Source organism: Gouania willdenowi, chromosome 13, assembly GCF_900634775.1.
Source record: "Gouania willdenowi chromosome 13, fGouWil2.1, whole genome shotgun sequence".
NCBI lineage: Eukaryota > Metazoa > Chordata > Actinopteri > Blenniiformes > Gobiesocidae > Gouania > Gouania willdenowi.
This window is the reverse complement of record NC_041056.1, coordinates 4,753,045-4,772,644: the sequence shown is the minus strand read 5'-3', so window position 1 is coordinate 4,772,644 and position 19,600 is coordinate 4,753,045. Positions and strand designations below refer to the sequence as shown.

The 19,600-nt window shown below is 38.3% G+C and overlaps 1 protein-coding gene across 1 annotated transcript in view; it reads right to left on the bottom strand.

Moving 5' to 3' along the window:
* Positions 1–19,600, bottom strand: part of tenm4 (teneurin transmembrane protein 4) — a 216,233-nt gene that overhangs the window by 109,764 nt on the left and 86,869 nt on the right. Inside the window, 4 exon segments of the mRNA XM_028464343.1 lie at positions 613–714; positions 9,794–10,004; positions 12,985–13,199; positions 17,998–18,162. Coding sequence (XP_028320144.1) covers positions 613–714; positions 9,794–10,004; positions 12,985–13,199; positions 17,998–18,162 — 693 coding nt within the window.

Sequence of the window (19,600 nt, the reverse complement as noted above, 5' to 3'; positions counted from 1 at the left end):
CGCCCCTTGAGGTCCACATGTTTTTTAACTGTTTTTATTCTCTATTGGTAAACAAAAGAGGTTTAAATTGACATCTTTAAGTTTTTCCTGATTATATGTTAAATTATCTAAAAAAAGTTGCTAAATTATCTAAAAAAGTTGCTAAATTATCTAAAAAAGTTGCTAAATTATCTAAAAAAGCTGCTAAATTATCTAAAAAAGCCGCTAAATTATCTAAAAAAGTTGCTAAATTATCTAAAAAAGCTGCTAAATTATCTAAAAAAGTTGCTAAATTATCTAAAAAAGAAGGCTGAATGTTTCACTCCAATAGGAAACAATGGGATGTTTACAGGCAGTGGGGCCGTGTGATGTCATCAATCATGTGATTTCAAGATGGTGGAACACAGGCTCTAAAACTATGACATAGACCCATTTTTAAAATTGAACAAAATGAATATGGTGGATACAAATGTGTTTAGTTAGTCATAGATCTTCTAAAATGTACATTTCACAGGTTTTAGGCCACATTTGTAAAATCAGTGGAGGATCCACTTATTGTTGACCTCAGTTTGAATAAAACTCATCAACAAAAACATACTTGAACAGTGGATGCTTAAAAATGGTCATTTTCACCTCTCCCACAATGAGGACCTTTGAATCCCAAAAAGCAGCGGCACGTTCCGGAAACGCAGTCACCATTTCCAAAGCAGTTACTGGGACAGTCATCGATTGATTCTGAAAGAGAGCAGCAGCAGCAATCAGGGAAGTTTTCTCAGCAATGCTTTTCCAGCAGTTATTTTCTCTGGCGTGATTATTATCCTCTGCTAATGACAGTGATCAGCACACGCTCCAATCATCAACGCTCGCGTTCACTAAAAAAAACATTATCAATGTTATTCATGTTTTGCTCGAGTTAGAAGATCAACCTGAGAAGCAGTTCTAGCAATGGAAATAACCACAGAAATCAACCAGAACATGTAGATATATTTCTATGCCAGAGATTATTATTATTATTATTTTAGCTTTTAATATTATAAGCAATCTGAGATTTAATAGAGGAGAACAACAAACGTATTCTGTCAGGTTTTGTTGTTATTCTGAAAGAAATATGTCCTTTTTTGTATTTTTGTTGTAGTTTTGCATAATGTTTTTAGTTTTTTTGAATCATTATGTGTGTTTTTATTGTCATTTTGTGTATTTGTATTCTCATTTGTGTGTTTGTGGAGTAATGTTGTGTATTTTTGGTAATATTGTGTCTTTGGAGTTGTTAAGTGTGTTTTGTGGCAGGTTTTGGGTATTTTTGTTTGTTGTGTGTTTTTGTGCATTTTGTGTATTTCTGTTGTCGTAAAGGGTGTTTTTGGAGTATTTTTGTGTATTTCTGTTGTCATAATGTGTGTTTGATGTAGATTTGTGTATTTTTGTTGTAATGTGTGTTTTTAGAGTAATTTTGAGTGTTTTGTAGCTCTCTTGTGAATTTTTGTTGTCATTTTGTACATTTTCCTGTCATTTTGTGTATAGTTGTTGGCGTAAAGTATGTTTATGGAGTAATATGGTATAGTTTTGTTGTCGTAATGTGTGTTTTTGGAGTAATGTTTTGTATTTTTGTTGTCGTAATGTGTGTTTATTAGAGCTATTTTGTATATTTCTTTTGCCATTTTGTTTGTTTTTGCCATAGTTTTGTTTATTTTTCTGTCATGTGTGTTTCAGAGTCAATTTATTTCATTAACTTTTGGGGCTGCACAAAAATTACACTGAGGGCCACATGTGGCCCCCGCGCCACCATGTCTTATATATGCATATCATCCAGTTAAAGACACTACAACACAAAAAACACATTTCGTTAATCATTATCTACAAAAAATGAAAAAAATAAGTAATTATATGACATCATTGTAACTACAAAGAACTGTCATTAAAAAAAAGTTTACTATCCCAAACTGTAACAAATCCTAAATCCTTCATTAGAATACGTATAGTTCATACACAAACAACACATGAATTTTTAGTCCAACAACATGTGTGACTACACTGGCTCTAACACACACACTGACGCTGACTGACCATCCATCTCCAAAGACGACAGCAACAGCAGAAGTCTGAAACATAATGCTCATCAAATCAAGCCTGAAATGGTGGTGAAAAACACTTTATCTCGTCCGTTGCCTCCAGGCTGCACAAACTCAGAGGCAAAACTTCCTAAACAAAGACTCTCTTGTGCTCTACAATGAGGGCTCGAAATGTGAGCCGTGGATTCAGCTTTCCTTTGACTCTGGGGATTCAATCATCACTGAGGATGCAATGCAACGCAGAAAAAAAAAAAAAAAAAAGACAAGAGACGGAGTAACAGATAGAATAAAGGGGGTGGGGGGGGGGGTGATGTTTTCTGTGCTCGAGGCTTGGCTTTTACCAAGCGAGGCAGAGACTATCCCCTCCCTAGGATGGGGAGGCTATCAACATCTGGATCCACAGTGTTTGGTAAATACTAGAAACAAAGATTAGGTGTGTGTGTCTGTGTGTGTTTACGTGTATGTGTGTTTGCCTGTGTCTCTCTCTCCCTGTCTGTGCATGTGTGTGTGTGTGTGTATACAGTATACGTGTGTGTGTGTGTGTGTCTACGTGTGTCTCTCGCTCCCTGTCTGTGCATGTGTATGTGTGTGTACCTATTTGCATGTGTGTGTGTGCATGTGTGTGTGTATATACTGTATACGTGTGTGTGTTTACGTGTGTCTCTCGCTCCCTGTCTGTGCATGTGTGTGTGTGTGTGTGTATACAGTATACGTGTGTGTGTGTGTGTGTGTGTGTGTGTGTGTGTGTCTACGTGTGTCTCTCGCTCCCTGTCTGTGCATGTGTGTGTGTGTGTGTGTGTGTGTGCATGTGTGTGTGTATATACAGTATACGTGTGTGTGTGTTAACGTGTGTCTCTCACTCCATGTCTGTGCATGTGTACGTGTGTGTACCTATTTGCATGTGTGAGTGTGTGTGTGTGTGCATGTGTATGTGTGTATATACAGTATATGTGTGTGTGTGTTTGTGTGTGTGTGCACATGTGTGTCTGTGTGATGAGAGGGTCGACTTCAAATATACATATACTGTATGTATAAAAACATATATATATGTACTAGTGTAACCATATATACATATACACTGTGTGTATATGTATATATGTAAAACTCTCTTTTTAAAACACTCTTAACTTAACTGTACATTTTGTTCTACATACTGTATATATTGGTAAACCCTATTTTTATGTAGTTTTATTGTTTTCACAAATCACAAATGTTGCTGTTTCTTAATATTAGTTTTTCTTTTCTATTATTTCTGTTCTGTCACACTTGCTTTAACAATGTAAACTTGTTTCTCATGCCAATAAAGCTGTTTTGAATTGAATTTAGCTATAGTGTGTGTGTGTGTGTGTGTGTGTGTGTGTGTGTGTGTGTGTGCGCACCTTCCATCACTAATCCTGACCTAAAGTGACAATTACACAGGAAACACAGAGCGTGGATTTAAAATCTAACCAAAAACAAGTCTGATATTATAATAATATATTGTTCACGTGTTGAGCTCGCAGGTGTTTTAGATTTCATGCTTCTACAATCATTGAAAAAAAAAAAAAAACGAAACTTTCTCCTCTATGAATATTTCTTGGGTGAGCAACACCCCCCGCCCCCCAATCAAACATGTTTAATGGAGTAATCATGGACTGCGGCGCTTTGGGCTTTGATTGCTGCCACGGTTTAGTCGACTTCACGCCTCTCGTTTCCATTGCCTACGATTCCTCTGAGAGCGGGAAAAAAAAAAGGGGAAGGCCATGAATATCTCTTAGCCACACACTCAACATAGGCCAACGCATAAATCATGGATTCAAGCAGAGCTTCATTGAAATTCATTACCCTTCATATGAGGGGAGCTAACTATTGTGTGAGTCCGCCTAGTTTGGTGAGGATGGGGAAGCTAGCAGCTCACGTTGGCCAGCTTTAATCACAAGGTTGCTCTGTTGCTTGTCAACTTTGAGCAATGGTTGCTGGTGTTTTACAGAGTGAGGAAGGATATGGATGTAGGACGTTGATGAAGGAGGCTCAGCTCTGCATCCTGATGCTTCAGCTTATACATGACAGTAAATACCAATAAACACCAGTGAGAAGGTGATGGAGGAATGCATTAAATGTTTAAAGAAAAAAATAAAAGATGTGTTAGTGAAGGGATACCATTGGTTGTGCAAGAGTTTTTCCATTGTCTGTCATTTTGACTGACAGGTCATAACAATCCTACCACCATCTATTTCTACCTGTCACATACATTTTTTAAATGATGACATATTCAATAGCATTTAATTAGGGAGGATGTATAGCATACTCACTGTTGTTTTCAGTCTCCTTTATCATTATCTATCTATCTATCTATCTATCTATCTATCTATCTATGTCATGCCAGTGGTATCTGTCATTGCGTCCTTGGGCAAGGCACTTCACCCACCATCGCCTAGTATGAATGTTGTGTGTGAGTGAATGCTGGTGGTGGTTGGAGGGGCCGATGGCGCACTTTGGCAGCCTCGCTTTCGTCAGTCTGCCCCAGGGCAGCTGTGGCTACAGTCGTAGTTTACCACCATTAAGTGTGGAGTGAAAGAATAATGCCTTAATTCTGTACAGCAACTTTGGGTGTCTATGAGGAGCGCTATATAAAATTGATGCATTATTATTATCTATCTATCTATTTATGTATAAAGCAAGGAACCTCTGTATGTGTGTGTGTCTGTGTCTCAAATATCTCTGGATTCAGGCTCAGATTGATCCGAAACTTTCAACATTGCTGCTGCTTGGTTCAAGGGTGTGCAATGTCGGATTTGTTTGGACTGCAATGATACCGTTCATAAATTATTTCATACAATTGTCTTAAATGCAACTTTGCAGAACAGCTCAATGTTGACAGGTAGTCATGGTAACTCAGGATGTGTAATTCAAAGAATTAAATGACCATTAGGAATTGAATGTTTACAAGGTCAGTTTAAAGAGGATTTAACTTTTATTCTGAATTAAAGAGGGATTCAAGTTCCCATGTAAACCATCCATCCTTTTCTATAGAAAAACATACTTCCTACGAGCACTGCACTAGCTATTGTAATAATGGAACAGATTGCACACGGTGGCTTAGTGCTTAGCACGTCCGCCTCACAGCAAGAAGGTCCTGAGTTCAAGCCCTGGGGTGCACACTTGGGTCCTTTCTGTGTGGAGTTTGCATGTTCTCCCCGTGCTGCGTGGGTTTCCTCCGTGGACTCTGGCTTCCTCCCACAATTCAAAAACATGACTGTTAGGTTGATTGGAGTCTCTAGATTTCCTGTGAGTGTTGGTGGGTCTGAAGATGGATGGATGGAAAGAACAGATCTTGTCCAATCACTAGGAAAGACGATATCGCGATACTGCAGAAGTACAAGTGCTTTGATATCGTCGTGGTTATGTCACAGTATCAAATAATGAGTCGCTGTGCTTAAAATTAAGTTAGAGTAAACTACAAGTACCATAATGCTTTGGGACGTCGTCATAGGTTACAGGCGGTTGAGCCAATGGTGAGAGGGGAAAGGAGACATGAGCCAGCAGAGCGAGGTACATGATGCAGCGGCTACAAGTCAGAGGTGTGGAAACATTTTGGTTTCACCGCATCAACAAACCGTAAAGGAAGGAAAAGGTGGACAATATGTAAACACTGCAAGTGGACCGTACGCTACTCTTCTTTGAAACAACATGAGACGCTATTTAAGAACCCGGCATCCCAAAAACTTTAAGGATTGTGTTAAACAAACAATCCAGTCTCGTCAAAAAACTCTAAAGGAAGCATTTACAACCAAACGTCCTCAGAACAGATCAACAAGAGACGTTGCACAGTTAAGGTTTTAAAAGGTTAGTGACAATATCTTAATAAATATCGTACTGTGAAGTTACTACCATGATTATAAGATATCGTTACATCCCTACCGACAGTCACGCATTTTCCAAAATCAAACGGTTATTTATTAATTGGCTAAACGAAAAAATGGGATTTTAATACGACTGGTCAGGTGTGTGAATTGCAATCCCATCAAAATAACACACAGCAATTCAATTTTGTCAACAAAGGAAGACATTTGGTTATGGTGACCCCTGCTACACACACACAACCCTTCAGAGTGTTTACACAGAGGTGAGTCTTAGTTCCTGTACATTTCTGTACACGTAGTGCTTCATTTGAAGGTCGACTCCATCCCTGCACGGCTCAATACGATTCAGGCAGTTGGTGAGATTCAATTTCTGCTGAAGGGCACTTAACCGGTGACCCATTTTAGAAAGGAGCCCTCTGAGCCGCTGTGAGCAGATCAGCTCCGATATGAATGAACAGAGGCAGAGCTGCATCTCCACCCCATCCGTCGCCCAGAATAGCTGATGTGTTTGTGTGCGGCTACATGCCCGAACCGGTAAGGAAGATTTAAGCCAAAGTTCAAACGCTGCTCAGACTCCAACCCCCTCCCCCTTGTGCTATATCATATTTAGGTATTGAATTACAGCTGTTTTTGGCACAGCAGGAGGTCGGGGATGTCTTGCCTGTCTCGTCTTGATGCCACGTTGGTGTTTGAGGACAGTTTCCCATCGATCTGCTGCCTGGCACAGCCCCCCCGTCACAGATGGACCGTGGCCCAGGAGCTTTTAATTAAAGAGCATGTGAGAAAAGCTCCCAGCTGCCGTCCCTGAGAAAGTCGACACCTCGGGGGCCATCTCACACCTTTCTTTGATACAGAGGTGCTAATCAAAGGCGCTTTAGGAACACAAAAAAGCAGCGCCCAGGACCACATCGTCAACATCCTGCGGAAAGCAGTTTGACAGAAACAGGCCAGAAGCACACAGAGAGAGAGAGAGTGGCCAAGTTTACATGAAAGCTTTAATTCCCCTTTAAATCAGAATAAAAGTTAAATCCTCTTTAAACTGACCTTGTAAACACCTAATTCTGACTGAAAATGTCTATTCTGAATTAAACTTGAATCCAAATTAAGTCGCTGGTTTACTTGGCACAAATCAGCTATAGCAGACATGGGCAACTGGCGGCCCGGGGGCCACATTCGGCCAGTCTAATTTTGCACGGCCCCGAAAGAAAATGTACAAAATGTCAGAAAAATACACAAAAATACATTAAAAAAAACAAAAGTAATGCAAAAAACTGAAATACACAAAAACTATTTTTTTTAAAAGTCAGAAGATTACACAAAAAAAAATAAAACTACTTCAAAAACACACAAAACAACAAGAAAAATAAACAAAACAATGGGAGAAATACATCAAAACGACTACAAAAATAGCACAGAAGCACAACATACAAAAACATAAAAAAGGAAAACAAAAATACACAATTAAACAAGAAAACCTCCCAAAAATGAGTCGAAATTAAAAAAAAAAAAAAAAAAAAACATCATGTAACCGTGGCCAGTGTCAATTTCTTTGATTGACTTCTGCAAAGCAGATGAATATTGGATCAATATTAGATCATTAATGCCCAACGCAGGAAATTACTTTCATACTTTGAATTGTATGCAAATGATTACCAGAATTTTTTAAAAAGTCTGAAAAATACACAAAAGTATGGCAAAAATGGAAAAAAAAAGAACCACGAAAAACCCCAAAACTACTTCAAAAACACACAAAACTACAACAAAAATAAACAAAACAATGAAAAAAATACATAAAAAAACTACAAAAATACACAAAAGCACTCTAAAAAACATATATTATACAGAAATGTAAACAAAAGGAAAACAAAAAAACACAATTACACAAGAATACCTCCCTAAAACTAGTCCAAATTTTAAGAAAAACATCATGTAACCGTGGCCAGTGTCAATTTATTTGATTGTCTTCTGCAAAGCAGACAAAAATCAGATCAATATTAGATCATTAATGCCCAACACAGGAAATTACTTTCATACTTTGAATTGTATGCAAATGATTCCCAGAAGCAGGACTCCTAATTCGCTTGGAAGACACTCAGACTGATGAGGATGTTATAATCTCTCAGCGTTCTACTCAGCTGCATGGCACCATAGCGCCAATGTCCTGGTTTCAAATCCAGCTTCACCGTAATTAACATGTCTTTATTTATACAATCACAGTACAACAAGTCACACAGTGTCCTTCTTTACAATGTTTCCATATTTCTGAGATATACATTTTATAGCTTACTTTGTATTAAAAGACTCATTTCAGGAGTCGCTGCTTTTGTTACTTCTCAGAACAACATGAAAAGCACAGTTAGATGGATTACTGAGTACGTTCTAACCCAGACCTTCCCCTAAACAAGCCACACTACAGAAATCACTCACACGTGCTGTCCCTTAGAGGAGAAAAAGCCCAAAGCGGCACATTGTGTGCAGCTCTTTGTTATTAAATGTGCCTGTGTGGCATTTTTCATCAGCAAATTTAACCCAGAATTATCTTTCTGGTAAGACTTTATTGAGTTAAAAAATATCTAGATTTATATCAAATATCACCATTTTGAGAAAAAATATTGAGATATGAGTTTTGGTCCATAGTGTCCAGCTCTAGTGCCAACCATGCGTACTTTAAAAATGTCCTGATATAGTATACATGCGGGTATTTCTCGCATACTCAATCTTCTCATAATATCTAACGTAAATACAACCTAATTTTGACGTCAGACTTAGTATGAGTAGCACGTTAGAATGACATTTACAACACGGCCACAGACTTTCTTATAGTGTCAGATTTACAATATTTTCTTTATGCGTCATTTGTTTAGTGCCTACAATGCTTTCAATGATGTTTTCTACAATAAGGACATGAAAGATAATGTAGGGTCTTTACATCAGAAATAGTCAACTGACGGCCCGGGTTGCCATATGCGACCCTCAGTTTCATTTTGTGTGGCCCCCCAAATGAAATCTCCCCCAAAATAATTCTTTAAAATCAGAAAGTAACAAGAGAAACATGCAAAGCTAGACAACACCTGTATTCACAAGGCGAATACGTATTTAGCAATTGAAAATTAAAAAAAAAAAAAATGGCAAAAATGACAACCTGTATCTAGATTTTATGACAAGTTTGTTCTTTTTACTATTTACATTGAAAGTAATAATGCAGGAAAAACTGACGTTGACCTTAAATATGATCTTGAGCAAAGGTCAAGAACACACATTGAAAGGAAACGAGCACTGCATCTCAATTTATTGGGAATTTTTTTAATTTTTTTTTGTTTTTTTCCTGAGAGCATTGAAGTCGCAGTTTGTTCACTTTTCTGAGGAGTTCTTGACCTTAAATATGACCTTGAGCTAAGGTCAAAGTCACACATTGAAAGGAAATGTTGTTCAATGGTACCAGTGGCCAAGATGTAGGGAAACATTTTTTTTTTTTGTGACATCATGAACTTTGACCCCTACCAATATTTTTACTGGTAGGTCGTACAGCTTTGGTCCAATTAAATAAAATACTCCACTTGAGATGAGCTTTTCATAAATGTAAGCATCAAACTTGTATGATAAATATTCGTAGAGTTATGGAAAATTTAGTTTTGACATTGTCCCTATGAGATGACATACGTGTCATTAGTGCTGCATTAATAGCCTAGAAAGGAGATCCAGGACAAAGGAGTTGCGGAAGAAAAAAAAAATAATAATATTAATAATAATAATAATAATAACTCCTACGAGAACAATATATTTGGCATCTTTCAATTGTCATATACAATGACTTCATAAACTGTAGAAAACAGTAGTTCATGACATGTAAAAATGACACAGTCCCTGACTTGTGCTTGTGAACTGCTGCTGGTTTCTATTACTCACCTATGGCCGTGGTGAGGAAAGACACAGTTTCAGTTTCTTTTCCATCGTTGTAGATGGCCAGATGCCAGATGCCTGAGTCCATGTACTGGATGAAGCCTGTATCGTGTGTGGTGATGGGCACGAGGCTTCGCTGCAGAGCTGCAGGACCCTCCAGGCCACGGACGTCCTGGGCCAGGAGACGGCGTCCGTCCAGGAGCTCCACAAAGTCAAACTGTAGACATGACATTAGTGGGACACATGAGAGCTTTGTTTTTAGTAGCCTGCAGCAGGGTTGGGGTCAGTTACATTTTTCAGTTGTCAATTCCCAAATACAACTACACCATAATTGTAATTAATTATCAATTACACAATTACAATCATAATTGACCCCAACCCTGGTCTGCAGGATAGCATCTTCACACGGACCTCCAGTGAAGTATCAGTTATTGTGATCTTAGTTCAGTAATCTGAAATAATGGATTCAAAGGAGGGAAACAAAGTAAAGGAGGGGTTGAATGTAGAGTTAATCATCACCAAATAACATCTGCATCGATTCACTTGTTATAAAACAGTGACTTGTGAATACCAATGAGACGATTACACAGAGCGAGACTCATCTGCCTGTCTGTGTAATCACTCACAGCACACGACTCCACTGCAGATTTCCTTTGAACTCAAACACTTTCTCTTCTGACTCGACAAAATAAATACCCGCACGAAATCGCCGTGAAGTGAGAGCGAGTCGTGAACCACAGCTGCGCTTTGTGAAGCAGACGTCGATCACCGTTAATTCTGTTCACGAAAAATCTTCAGAATTTTCGTCGACTACATTTTTTTAGGGTGACAATGGCAACGTTTACATGGGAGCTTTAATTCAGAATTAAATTTAAATCCTCTATAAACTGACCTTGTAAACACTTAATTCCTAATGCAAATTTAACTCCGAATTAAACTTAAATCCAAACTGGGAGGCCGGTTTATTCCAATTTTAATTCCGAAATAAATGACTCCTCTTTCTTGTTAACACTTAATTCCACTTTACGTTAATTACAGTCGTTCGGCGCATGCAATTCGGACTAATTTCATTCGGAATAACTGATAGTATTATAATAACTGAAATAGTCCAGATGAGTACATTTTGACTAAAACTAAAATTTTAGTCAGACTAGACTAACACAAAATCTAAGTTTGCTATCAAAATGAAGACCTGCCGTCTATGAACTTTAATAATGTCACACGCCTCATCCTGTGCTACTCGCCGAAACTAAATGATGACTAAACTGAGCTGCGTTTTAGACTATGACGAAAACTAAATAAACATTTCAAACTTAAAACTAAAGCAGACGACTGGTTGTGCATCCTGAGAATACAATGCATAGTATGATAAGAACTGAAATAGTCCAGATGACTAAATTGTGAATAAAGCTGCTTCACATTTTAGTCAGACTAGACTAAAACTAAATCAAAATTTGCTGTCAAAATGAACTCTATGATGATAACGTCACATGACACATCCTGTGCTACTCACAGACAGGAAATGATGACTTCATTGTGACTAAAACTGAGTTGCATTTTAGACTATTACTAAAGACTATTATGACTGAAACTAAATCAAACATTGCCGTCATGTTTAACACTGAAGCAGACGAGAAATGCATTGTGTTGTAAGAACTGAAATAGTCCTGATGACTAAATTTAGACTAAAACTGATTCACATTTTTGTCAGACTTGACTAAAACTGAATTAAAATCTGCTGTCAGATTTATCACTGCCGTCTACAATGATTAATGACATCATCACAGACTGAACGTTTGTCTAAGGAAGAATCTCCGCTGATTGGCCGGTGAGCCCTGGTATCTGTGTGTGATTCATTGACGTATTGAACCTAAAAGACGCTCCACATAAATCCTTTCTGCAACAAAGGACGTTATTCATAATACAGGAGAAACTTATAAATCAGTTTGTATTCAGGTCACGTAGCGATATTTTTTAAACAATATCCCAATTTATAACCTGTGGCAGGAGAAGAAAAGGAAACAAAGCAAGGATCTATGTGCACTGCAGACATTATGGGAAACTGTTTCACACTGTATCACATTTACAATTTACCATTGTCGTTTGGAGAGAAAACACAGCATTTTATGTTATGATTAGTAGCACAACACACACACAAAACCACTGGAAAATCTAATATCGCACTAATAAACACAGCAGACGACAAAACTGTTTCCTCAAAATGCAACGAGTAAAAGAACAATATGTTAAGGTTTTATTCATTCAAGCAACTTTTTTCAGGACATTTACATTGAAATTTACTTTGATGTCCTGACACGTTTCGACTGCCAACTGTCAGTCTTCCTCAGAGGCGTCTGCTGATTGCCTCGTCCTGTGCTACTCACAGATATTAAGCAATGACTAAATTGTGACTAAAACTGATTTGCATTTTAGTCAAAAGACTGTAACTAAAACCAAATCAAAATGTGTTTTCAAACTTAACACCCACTGTCCATGATGGTTAATACCATCACACGCCTCATCCTATGCTACTCACAGTAAGAAAATAATGACTAAATTGTGACTAAAACAGATTTTAGTCAAAAGCCTGACTAAATTACCAAATCAAAATTTGCTTTCAAACTTAACACCCGCTGTCTACGATGATTAATAACATCACACGCCACATCCTGTGCTACTCACAGACAGGAAGTAATTTGTGACTATGACTAAAACTAATACCAAATTTGAATTCAAATTTTACACTGAAGCAGACGACTGGTTGTGCACCTCGGGGAGCAACGATCTATGCGTAATGTTTATAATGTGTTATGGTTTCATTTATTTAAAAGACAACTTTTTTAGGAAATATGCTTTAAAATTGACTTTGATCTCCTGACATATTTCGACTGCCAAATGTCAGTCTTCTTCAGATCACTTTGATGTGTCCCTATGAGTTATTTCTGGTTAAAAGCAAAAAATAAAAAAAAATAAATAAAAAAGTTTTTTTCGGGGCGTGGCCAGAAAAATAACATATCAAAGGACATCACAAAGGACACATCAAAGCAATCAGCAGACGCCATTGAGGAAGACTGACAGTTGACAGTATAAACATGTCAGGAGATCAAAGTAAAGTTGTGTGAATGAATGAAACCTTAACATATTGTCAAAAAAAGCAGACAAAATGAACTTTCTGGGAGTAAATGAACACTTCAAACCTGTGTGTGTGATGGAGGAAGGCCTCTTCTTCCATAGATTCCCACTAAGGCATCTTTGCTGAGCGACACATTAAACTTCAGGTACATGGGATGATCAATGAAGACTTGGGATCTCCAGAAGATACCAGGAGGGATCTGCTGGGCGACCTTACGCCCCACGTCAATCTCACCCATATCTATATAGCTGTCATCTGGGAACAAGCTGTCCAATTTGCCTGCATCGGACACACAAAAAAGTAAATCGGTCACAGGGATCACACCATTAATCCAAAATGTGGAGGGAGTGGGTCTGGTGAGGCCCGATATGCCTGACCATATCACACATATTCCATCACCGCACTGACAGCTGGGAAACCAAATAATGAACGATCCGTCAGTAATTCCAGTCCCAACGTCAGTGAGGAAGAAAGAAGGAACTAACTGAAGCTCGGATCATGTGGACTGACCTCTACTCCCCACGGGAATCAATAACACCCACAACGTTGTCATTAAATCACACTTTGTTTTGTTTTTTCCTCTTTTGACTAGACCACCTGCACCTCAAATACCTCTGTGTCATGTGGCTGGAAAGGCGTCTGACTTTTATCTTTTTTTTAAAAAACTAAATGAAAATATCACTTCACTCTAAACACTAATCATCCCACATGGAACTGCAATTACCTGAATTGCCTAATAAAAGCTTTACTTAATTAACAATTCCCTTTGGAGGTCTGCAGGCCATTGATTATAGGTCTGTGACAGAAATGCAAAAATAAATTTATATTATTTATATCGGCTGGGGTTGCTAGGAGACAGTGTGACGAAGGTCTCCCATGAATATCTACGTAACTTGTACCATGATGTAGTGACCAACTGGTGACATGTAGGTGGCAGCAGCGCACCTTTGCATAAGAGATCACCCGTGACGGGCAGAGCTCAGAGGGAGAGGAAAGGAGTTTACAATACACACTCTAAGTGGACTATTGAGAGTCGTGATGGTGAAAAAAACGATCAAAAAAACGAGGCAAGCACTGACACTCGGCATGTCCGGGAGGTGAAGGAAGTTGCGTGTGGGGAGACTGACGGGGGAGAGACTTGGAGGAAAGCCAAAATATAGTAAGCAAACTATTCAACTCTGACCCAGATAGCAAAATAATAATAATTATGCCATCAAAAGTCCGGTGTCAGTGATGTTTTTTTAGTTTTATAGAAGGAAACCAATGTTGAGGTGTCCCTAAAGCAAAAAAAAAAAATGCTTCAAAGTCATTAATAGATTTTTTCAGAAAAAGCCGTTTTTCTCAGCTTTTTGTCACAAACTGGTGATTTGTGTAAAACTTGCCTCTATTCAACTGCTGATTACGGAAGAACGAAACAAGCTAGAAACAAAAATAAATTCTAATGAAAGTAGGGACCTTGTATTAATAATAATAAAAACCCTTTGTTTTTCTCTTTTTTCCTTCTTCTTGTGAACTACTGGGTCCTAACCCTAAAAATTGTTGCGATATAGGGTTATAACCTCACCCTAACCCTAATTTAAGACGCTACGTACTTGGACTTTGGTAACCGTACCAATAGCACCGGGTGTTGTCCGTATGGCAACCGTACAAATTGACACTTTCTACTATAAATGACTGAAATGTAATGTAGGCCATGTGTTTGGGAGCACACTGGTATCAGTAGTGGATGAGAACAAAATAAAGCTACGGTTTAAATATTATTAGGTATCGTCCCCAGCAGCTTTAAACCTTTTTTTTTTAAAGTTCTTAACAATCTCAGTAAACAAAGAACAGCAGCTCTTATTTTAACTCTAAGAAATGCTGATCTAAAGGTGTACGCTATACACACGGTGCAAATGGGAATAATTTGAGAATAATAACTGTTTTAATTTTGTCATGTAAAGAAGGAGAGAAGATTAAAGGAGAATTGTTCTTTTAATAGAATGAGCTCCTTTAATGCCACAGGTACTGGCACACACAGGTAGCGCTGAAATGGCCCATATGCTCCGTAGTCAAGTTTATATTGGACTCAGTGGGAATGGCAACATCTGTTCGCCTCATGTAGACAAGCTAATTTCAACTGCAGCATCTATGCAGGCGGAAAAGCAGCCTGAGGAAATAGCAGCAGACACAGCTTTAGGTTCCACGAGCCGCAACAGATGGAGGTTCTTACTAAAAGTCCAGCAGTGGAGACGGGTTGGAACACACTCCACATCACCCTTCTGCTGTGCATCTATCTTTGTCTTTAATGACAATTTTAATTGTGTCATTGATAATTAGTTACAATGATGATATATGATATACTGTTTTATTTTGAACAAATGCAATAATACAAAAAAATAATACTACAATAAACTAAAGATTTGAAGCAGATGCCTTCCCTCCAGAAAACAACAACAACAACAACAACAAAAACAAAACAATGACATATTACTGCATACACAATACCTACTTTGTGTTTGAAAGGGAGTGGGTGGAGGTATAAAGTATAAAATGGCTGGTCACCTACACACCGCAGAGTGTTTCCTCTTTGCTGTGCTTTTACAAATGTTTTATTTGTGGTTCGTGAAATCAAATTTCACAACCAACAAGTTAGCGGACATGTTTAGCTCCGCCTCTCTCTCCTGCTTGTGTGCGTGAGTGTGTCCCACACGTCGCTCAGTCACATTAAGGAAGGTTGCAGTCATTATACAGGGTGGATTAAAGAATGAATAAAGGATTGTTTTATCCCGTTCTGATCCTTGTTATTATCACAGTATAAAAAAGTTTAAAAATAGCAGGAATTAGTGCTGGTCTCAAACGGTCTTGAGGGAAAATCCCGAGTCCGGGCAGCCTGAGTCCGAGACAAGACCGAGTCAAAATGCTTCCGAGTCCGAGACGAGACCGAGACCTTAAAAATTTGGTCTCAAGACCAAGACTGGTCTCGACTACTACAACACTAATATATAGTGTTACCGAAACATGGAATTGACCCCAACCCTGCAGTACACTGATAGTGGACTTACATTATGCAGCTGTTTAAATAATTAATAAGATATAAACCAGTGATATTAGGGCTTTTCTGTTAAATAAATAGATTTGTGTTCTATAGCAACATGCTCTAATGGGAAGGACTCAACTGCACCAGTTTTCCTGACTGTAAGCATTTGCATCTATTTGATAAAACATTAAATAACTCTGCATTAGATTTTTGGTTGCAGCGCATCATGTTGAAAATTGTTTTTGATAAGTGTGGCTATTGATTTCCTATCTGCAGTGTTGTGGTGCAGAAGCTGTTGTTGGCCCAACACACCTTTAAACCGTCTGATGAATTAAAGAGACACCTCCTGGATTCATCTATATGGTAATATCTCCATCCTCTACCCATCGCAGGCTCAAATCTGGGCTTTTATTTTCTTTTTCTCTCACAAATGAAAGAGAGCAAACTTTGAGATGAGCTCATTTGGTACCACATGGTGACCACAAGCTTTCTTCAGCTGCCAAGCCTGAGCAGCCCAAGCCATGAGCTGAAAGGATGACATCCATAGTGAAGGGGGGACAGAGTGGCTAATCCTCCCTCTGCAGCCCCGGGGTACTCACTCCCTTAAGCTGTCTCATTTTCTCCCTCCAGGAACAAACAACACTTAGCCACTTACAACAACTTTCATAGGATTACAATGCAGATCTCTCAGTGCCATGGAAACGTACAATAGGGAACCGGAAGACGGGGGACATGGCAAGAGCTCGGAAATGTCATCCATCGACTTGAAGATGCAAAAACTTTTCTTCTATTCCTCTCCAAGTTGTCCAAACTTTTATTCTAGATAAAGGTTCCGATCTGATATTGATTTTGGCCCGATATCAACAAACAGAACACCAAACAAAGGAAAAAGAAGTATCAGATTATATTGGCCTGCATCTGAATTCTCTGATATAATAGGGTCATTACATGTAATTTCTGCAAATTTCCAGAACATCCCACGCACTTCATTCTCCTTTACCAATTGTTCTGTGATCATTCAATAGGCTCACTGTAACTTTTTAGTTTGATCTGATGAACAGTTTTTGAGATGTGGCCAATTCAGTGAGGGGGTTGTGTGTCGATTTCCGCTCGTCCTTATTTTTCTTCCATTTTCAGTTTCCATTATCTCAAGAAATACACCACATAGGAAACTGAAATTTGGTACAGTAATACAGCTCCACCTATTCTCTTAGAATATATAAAAAGATCTGTTATACATCCTATCTGGTGGACATGGCACCTCCTCAAAATTTGAAAACAGTTTGTCTTGGTTTCGGGCTTGAACATGTTTGGGCCTTCGGTAAACAACTTGGCATATGGCTCAGCTCCCTGTAATTTGATCAGCTTAGAGCTATGTACATAGACTGATCACATCACTAATGATTAATTAGTCATTTAACTACAAATGTACAGTGTGCCTATTGAATAATCACAAAAAATTGGTCGGAATTTTATATTTTTTTTGGGACCGAAGTGCGTGGGCTGAAATGGTACAGTATGTAATGACCCAATATACTGTATATTGTTATTATTGGATCTATTGAGGTTATTTCTTGGGCAACCATGGCTCAGGTGCTAGAAGGGTCATCTTCTGATCCAGATGTTGGGGGTTCGATCCCAGTCTATACCTGTCTAGGTGTCGAAAAGTCATTGTGCAAGACACTGAACCCTGAGCTGCTCCCAATGGTTGACAAGTAGCTTGTAAAGCACTTTGAGACTACTTTGATGTGGGGATAAAGTGCTATATGTGTATTTCATTCAAATGTAGACCATTCTTTTTTAGGTTAAATTATATGTGACCCATTGGTTAAAAACAAATAGGTAAGTTTTTATTAAACTATTGTTCTCTGAGTAAAATCATTTGATTTAGTCTTTTCTTTTAACATTCCACTTGACAAAATAAGCTGATATCAGTATCGCGCAATAGTCAAAGTTGTAATATCGATATCGTATCAGAAGTGAAAAAGTTGTATCAGGACGTCCCTAATTCTAGATAACAGGATATCACAATAAAGGTAAAACAAATACTGCACTTACTGTCATCCTTTCCTCTACGATCTGGTATTTCCAAGCCCGTGTTGCCAAGTGGTGGCAAACTCAGGTCTGTAGGGAATGGTAGGCCACTGGTATTGTCTTCCGGCAGCTGGTACATCTGCCTCTGCGTAGGCTGCAGGTGCCAGTTTAGTCCAAAAAGGTGCATGGCTGAAACATTAAACACAAAACAAGCTCAGAGTAGAGTTTATCATGGTGTCGTACCTTTACAAGAACACCTAGAACAGTCTGATGGTGCCATCAGATTTGTTGATTACGACGGGGGTAACTATTTAGAGGTGGCAGCTGTGACATAGAGCGGCAGGAAATCAACAGAATTGGGAACAATACGGTGTTTAATGGTTAATGGCGTTTTGCTCCAGAGTGCTGATCGATGCAATACCAAGATGAATGCTATCCTGACCCCTAGGGATAACATCTGTCCCAGTGCCACTATTCGCAACAGACCATCTTTAGTACCTTGTCATTTTCCACAACCCCATCACCTTCACATTCCTCCTGCAGAAACGCGGGGACAAAAGCAGGGAGACTCTAGGGGTGTTTCAGTGGATGAAGCACGCAGATATTTCACAAGGTCGACAAAAGAAATGTCCTTTGGAACAATGGCATAAGAGGTGGAGGAGGGGCTGACCATGACAGATCACCAATAAGAGAATGGACAAGACGAGCTTAGCATGGCAAAAGCTAACCTGGAAGTCAACAGTCAGCGGAAAAAACGCTCAGAAAGTCAATACGGCCATTTTATTGTTTTCTTGTTGTCGAGCTCATCAAGCAAAAGCGATTCAATTAAATGAAGGGAAATATTTGGGAGCGAAGCAGAAAATCCAAAAAACTAGTGTGTGTTGGCAGTGACTAAGCTTTTATTTTGGTGGCAAGTAATACTAACTGATCCTAAATAATAAACCAAATGAAACTGAGTAAAAAATAAAAAAGAACTGGTCCAGAACCAATTTTTTCCCAAACTGGGGTCAATGAAGCAATGAATTTTGATTTAAGTTGTATAATGTCACAAAAAATAAATTCCATTCCACTTTATTTATAGAGAAAATGTAAAAACGGCCTCACCAAAGTGTTTTACATGAAGTTCTAAAACAATCAATAAATAACAATGAAAAAAAACTGCTGAAAAACATAATCAGCACCAGTCAAATTGACATTCAGAGCCACAGATTAAAATTAGTTCTACGTGCCGTATCATGTATACTTTTAAACTCCAAAAGCTTTAAAATACTTTTTACGCTTATCATTGGTTATTTTATGTTACATATCGTCACATTCATAACTTAAGAGCCAAAGTCATTTTTTTTGGGCCATTTTGAGATTGTATGCCTAACCTAAATTTTAAAATGACATTTTCCAAAAACTTTTTCAAATAATTAAAAGGTAGGAAAATTGTATGATATAAATGAGCTAGACATAAAATCTCAAAATGGCCAACTTGGGCACTTCTGTATAGGGGCTGACGATATGCAACACACACACACACACAAACTATCACAAATTGATCATAGACAACTAATGTTTTTAAAAAAAAAAAAAACATTTTATTTTAATGATTCATTTGGGCAAAGTAGCCCAAAGCTGCAGA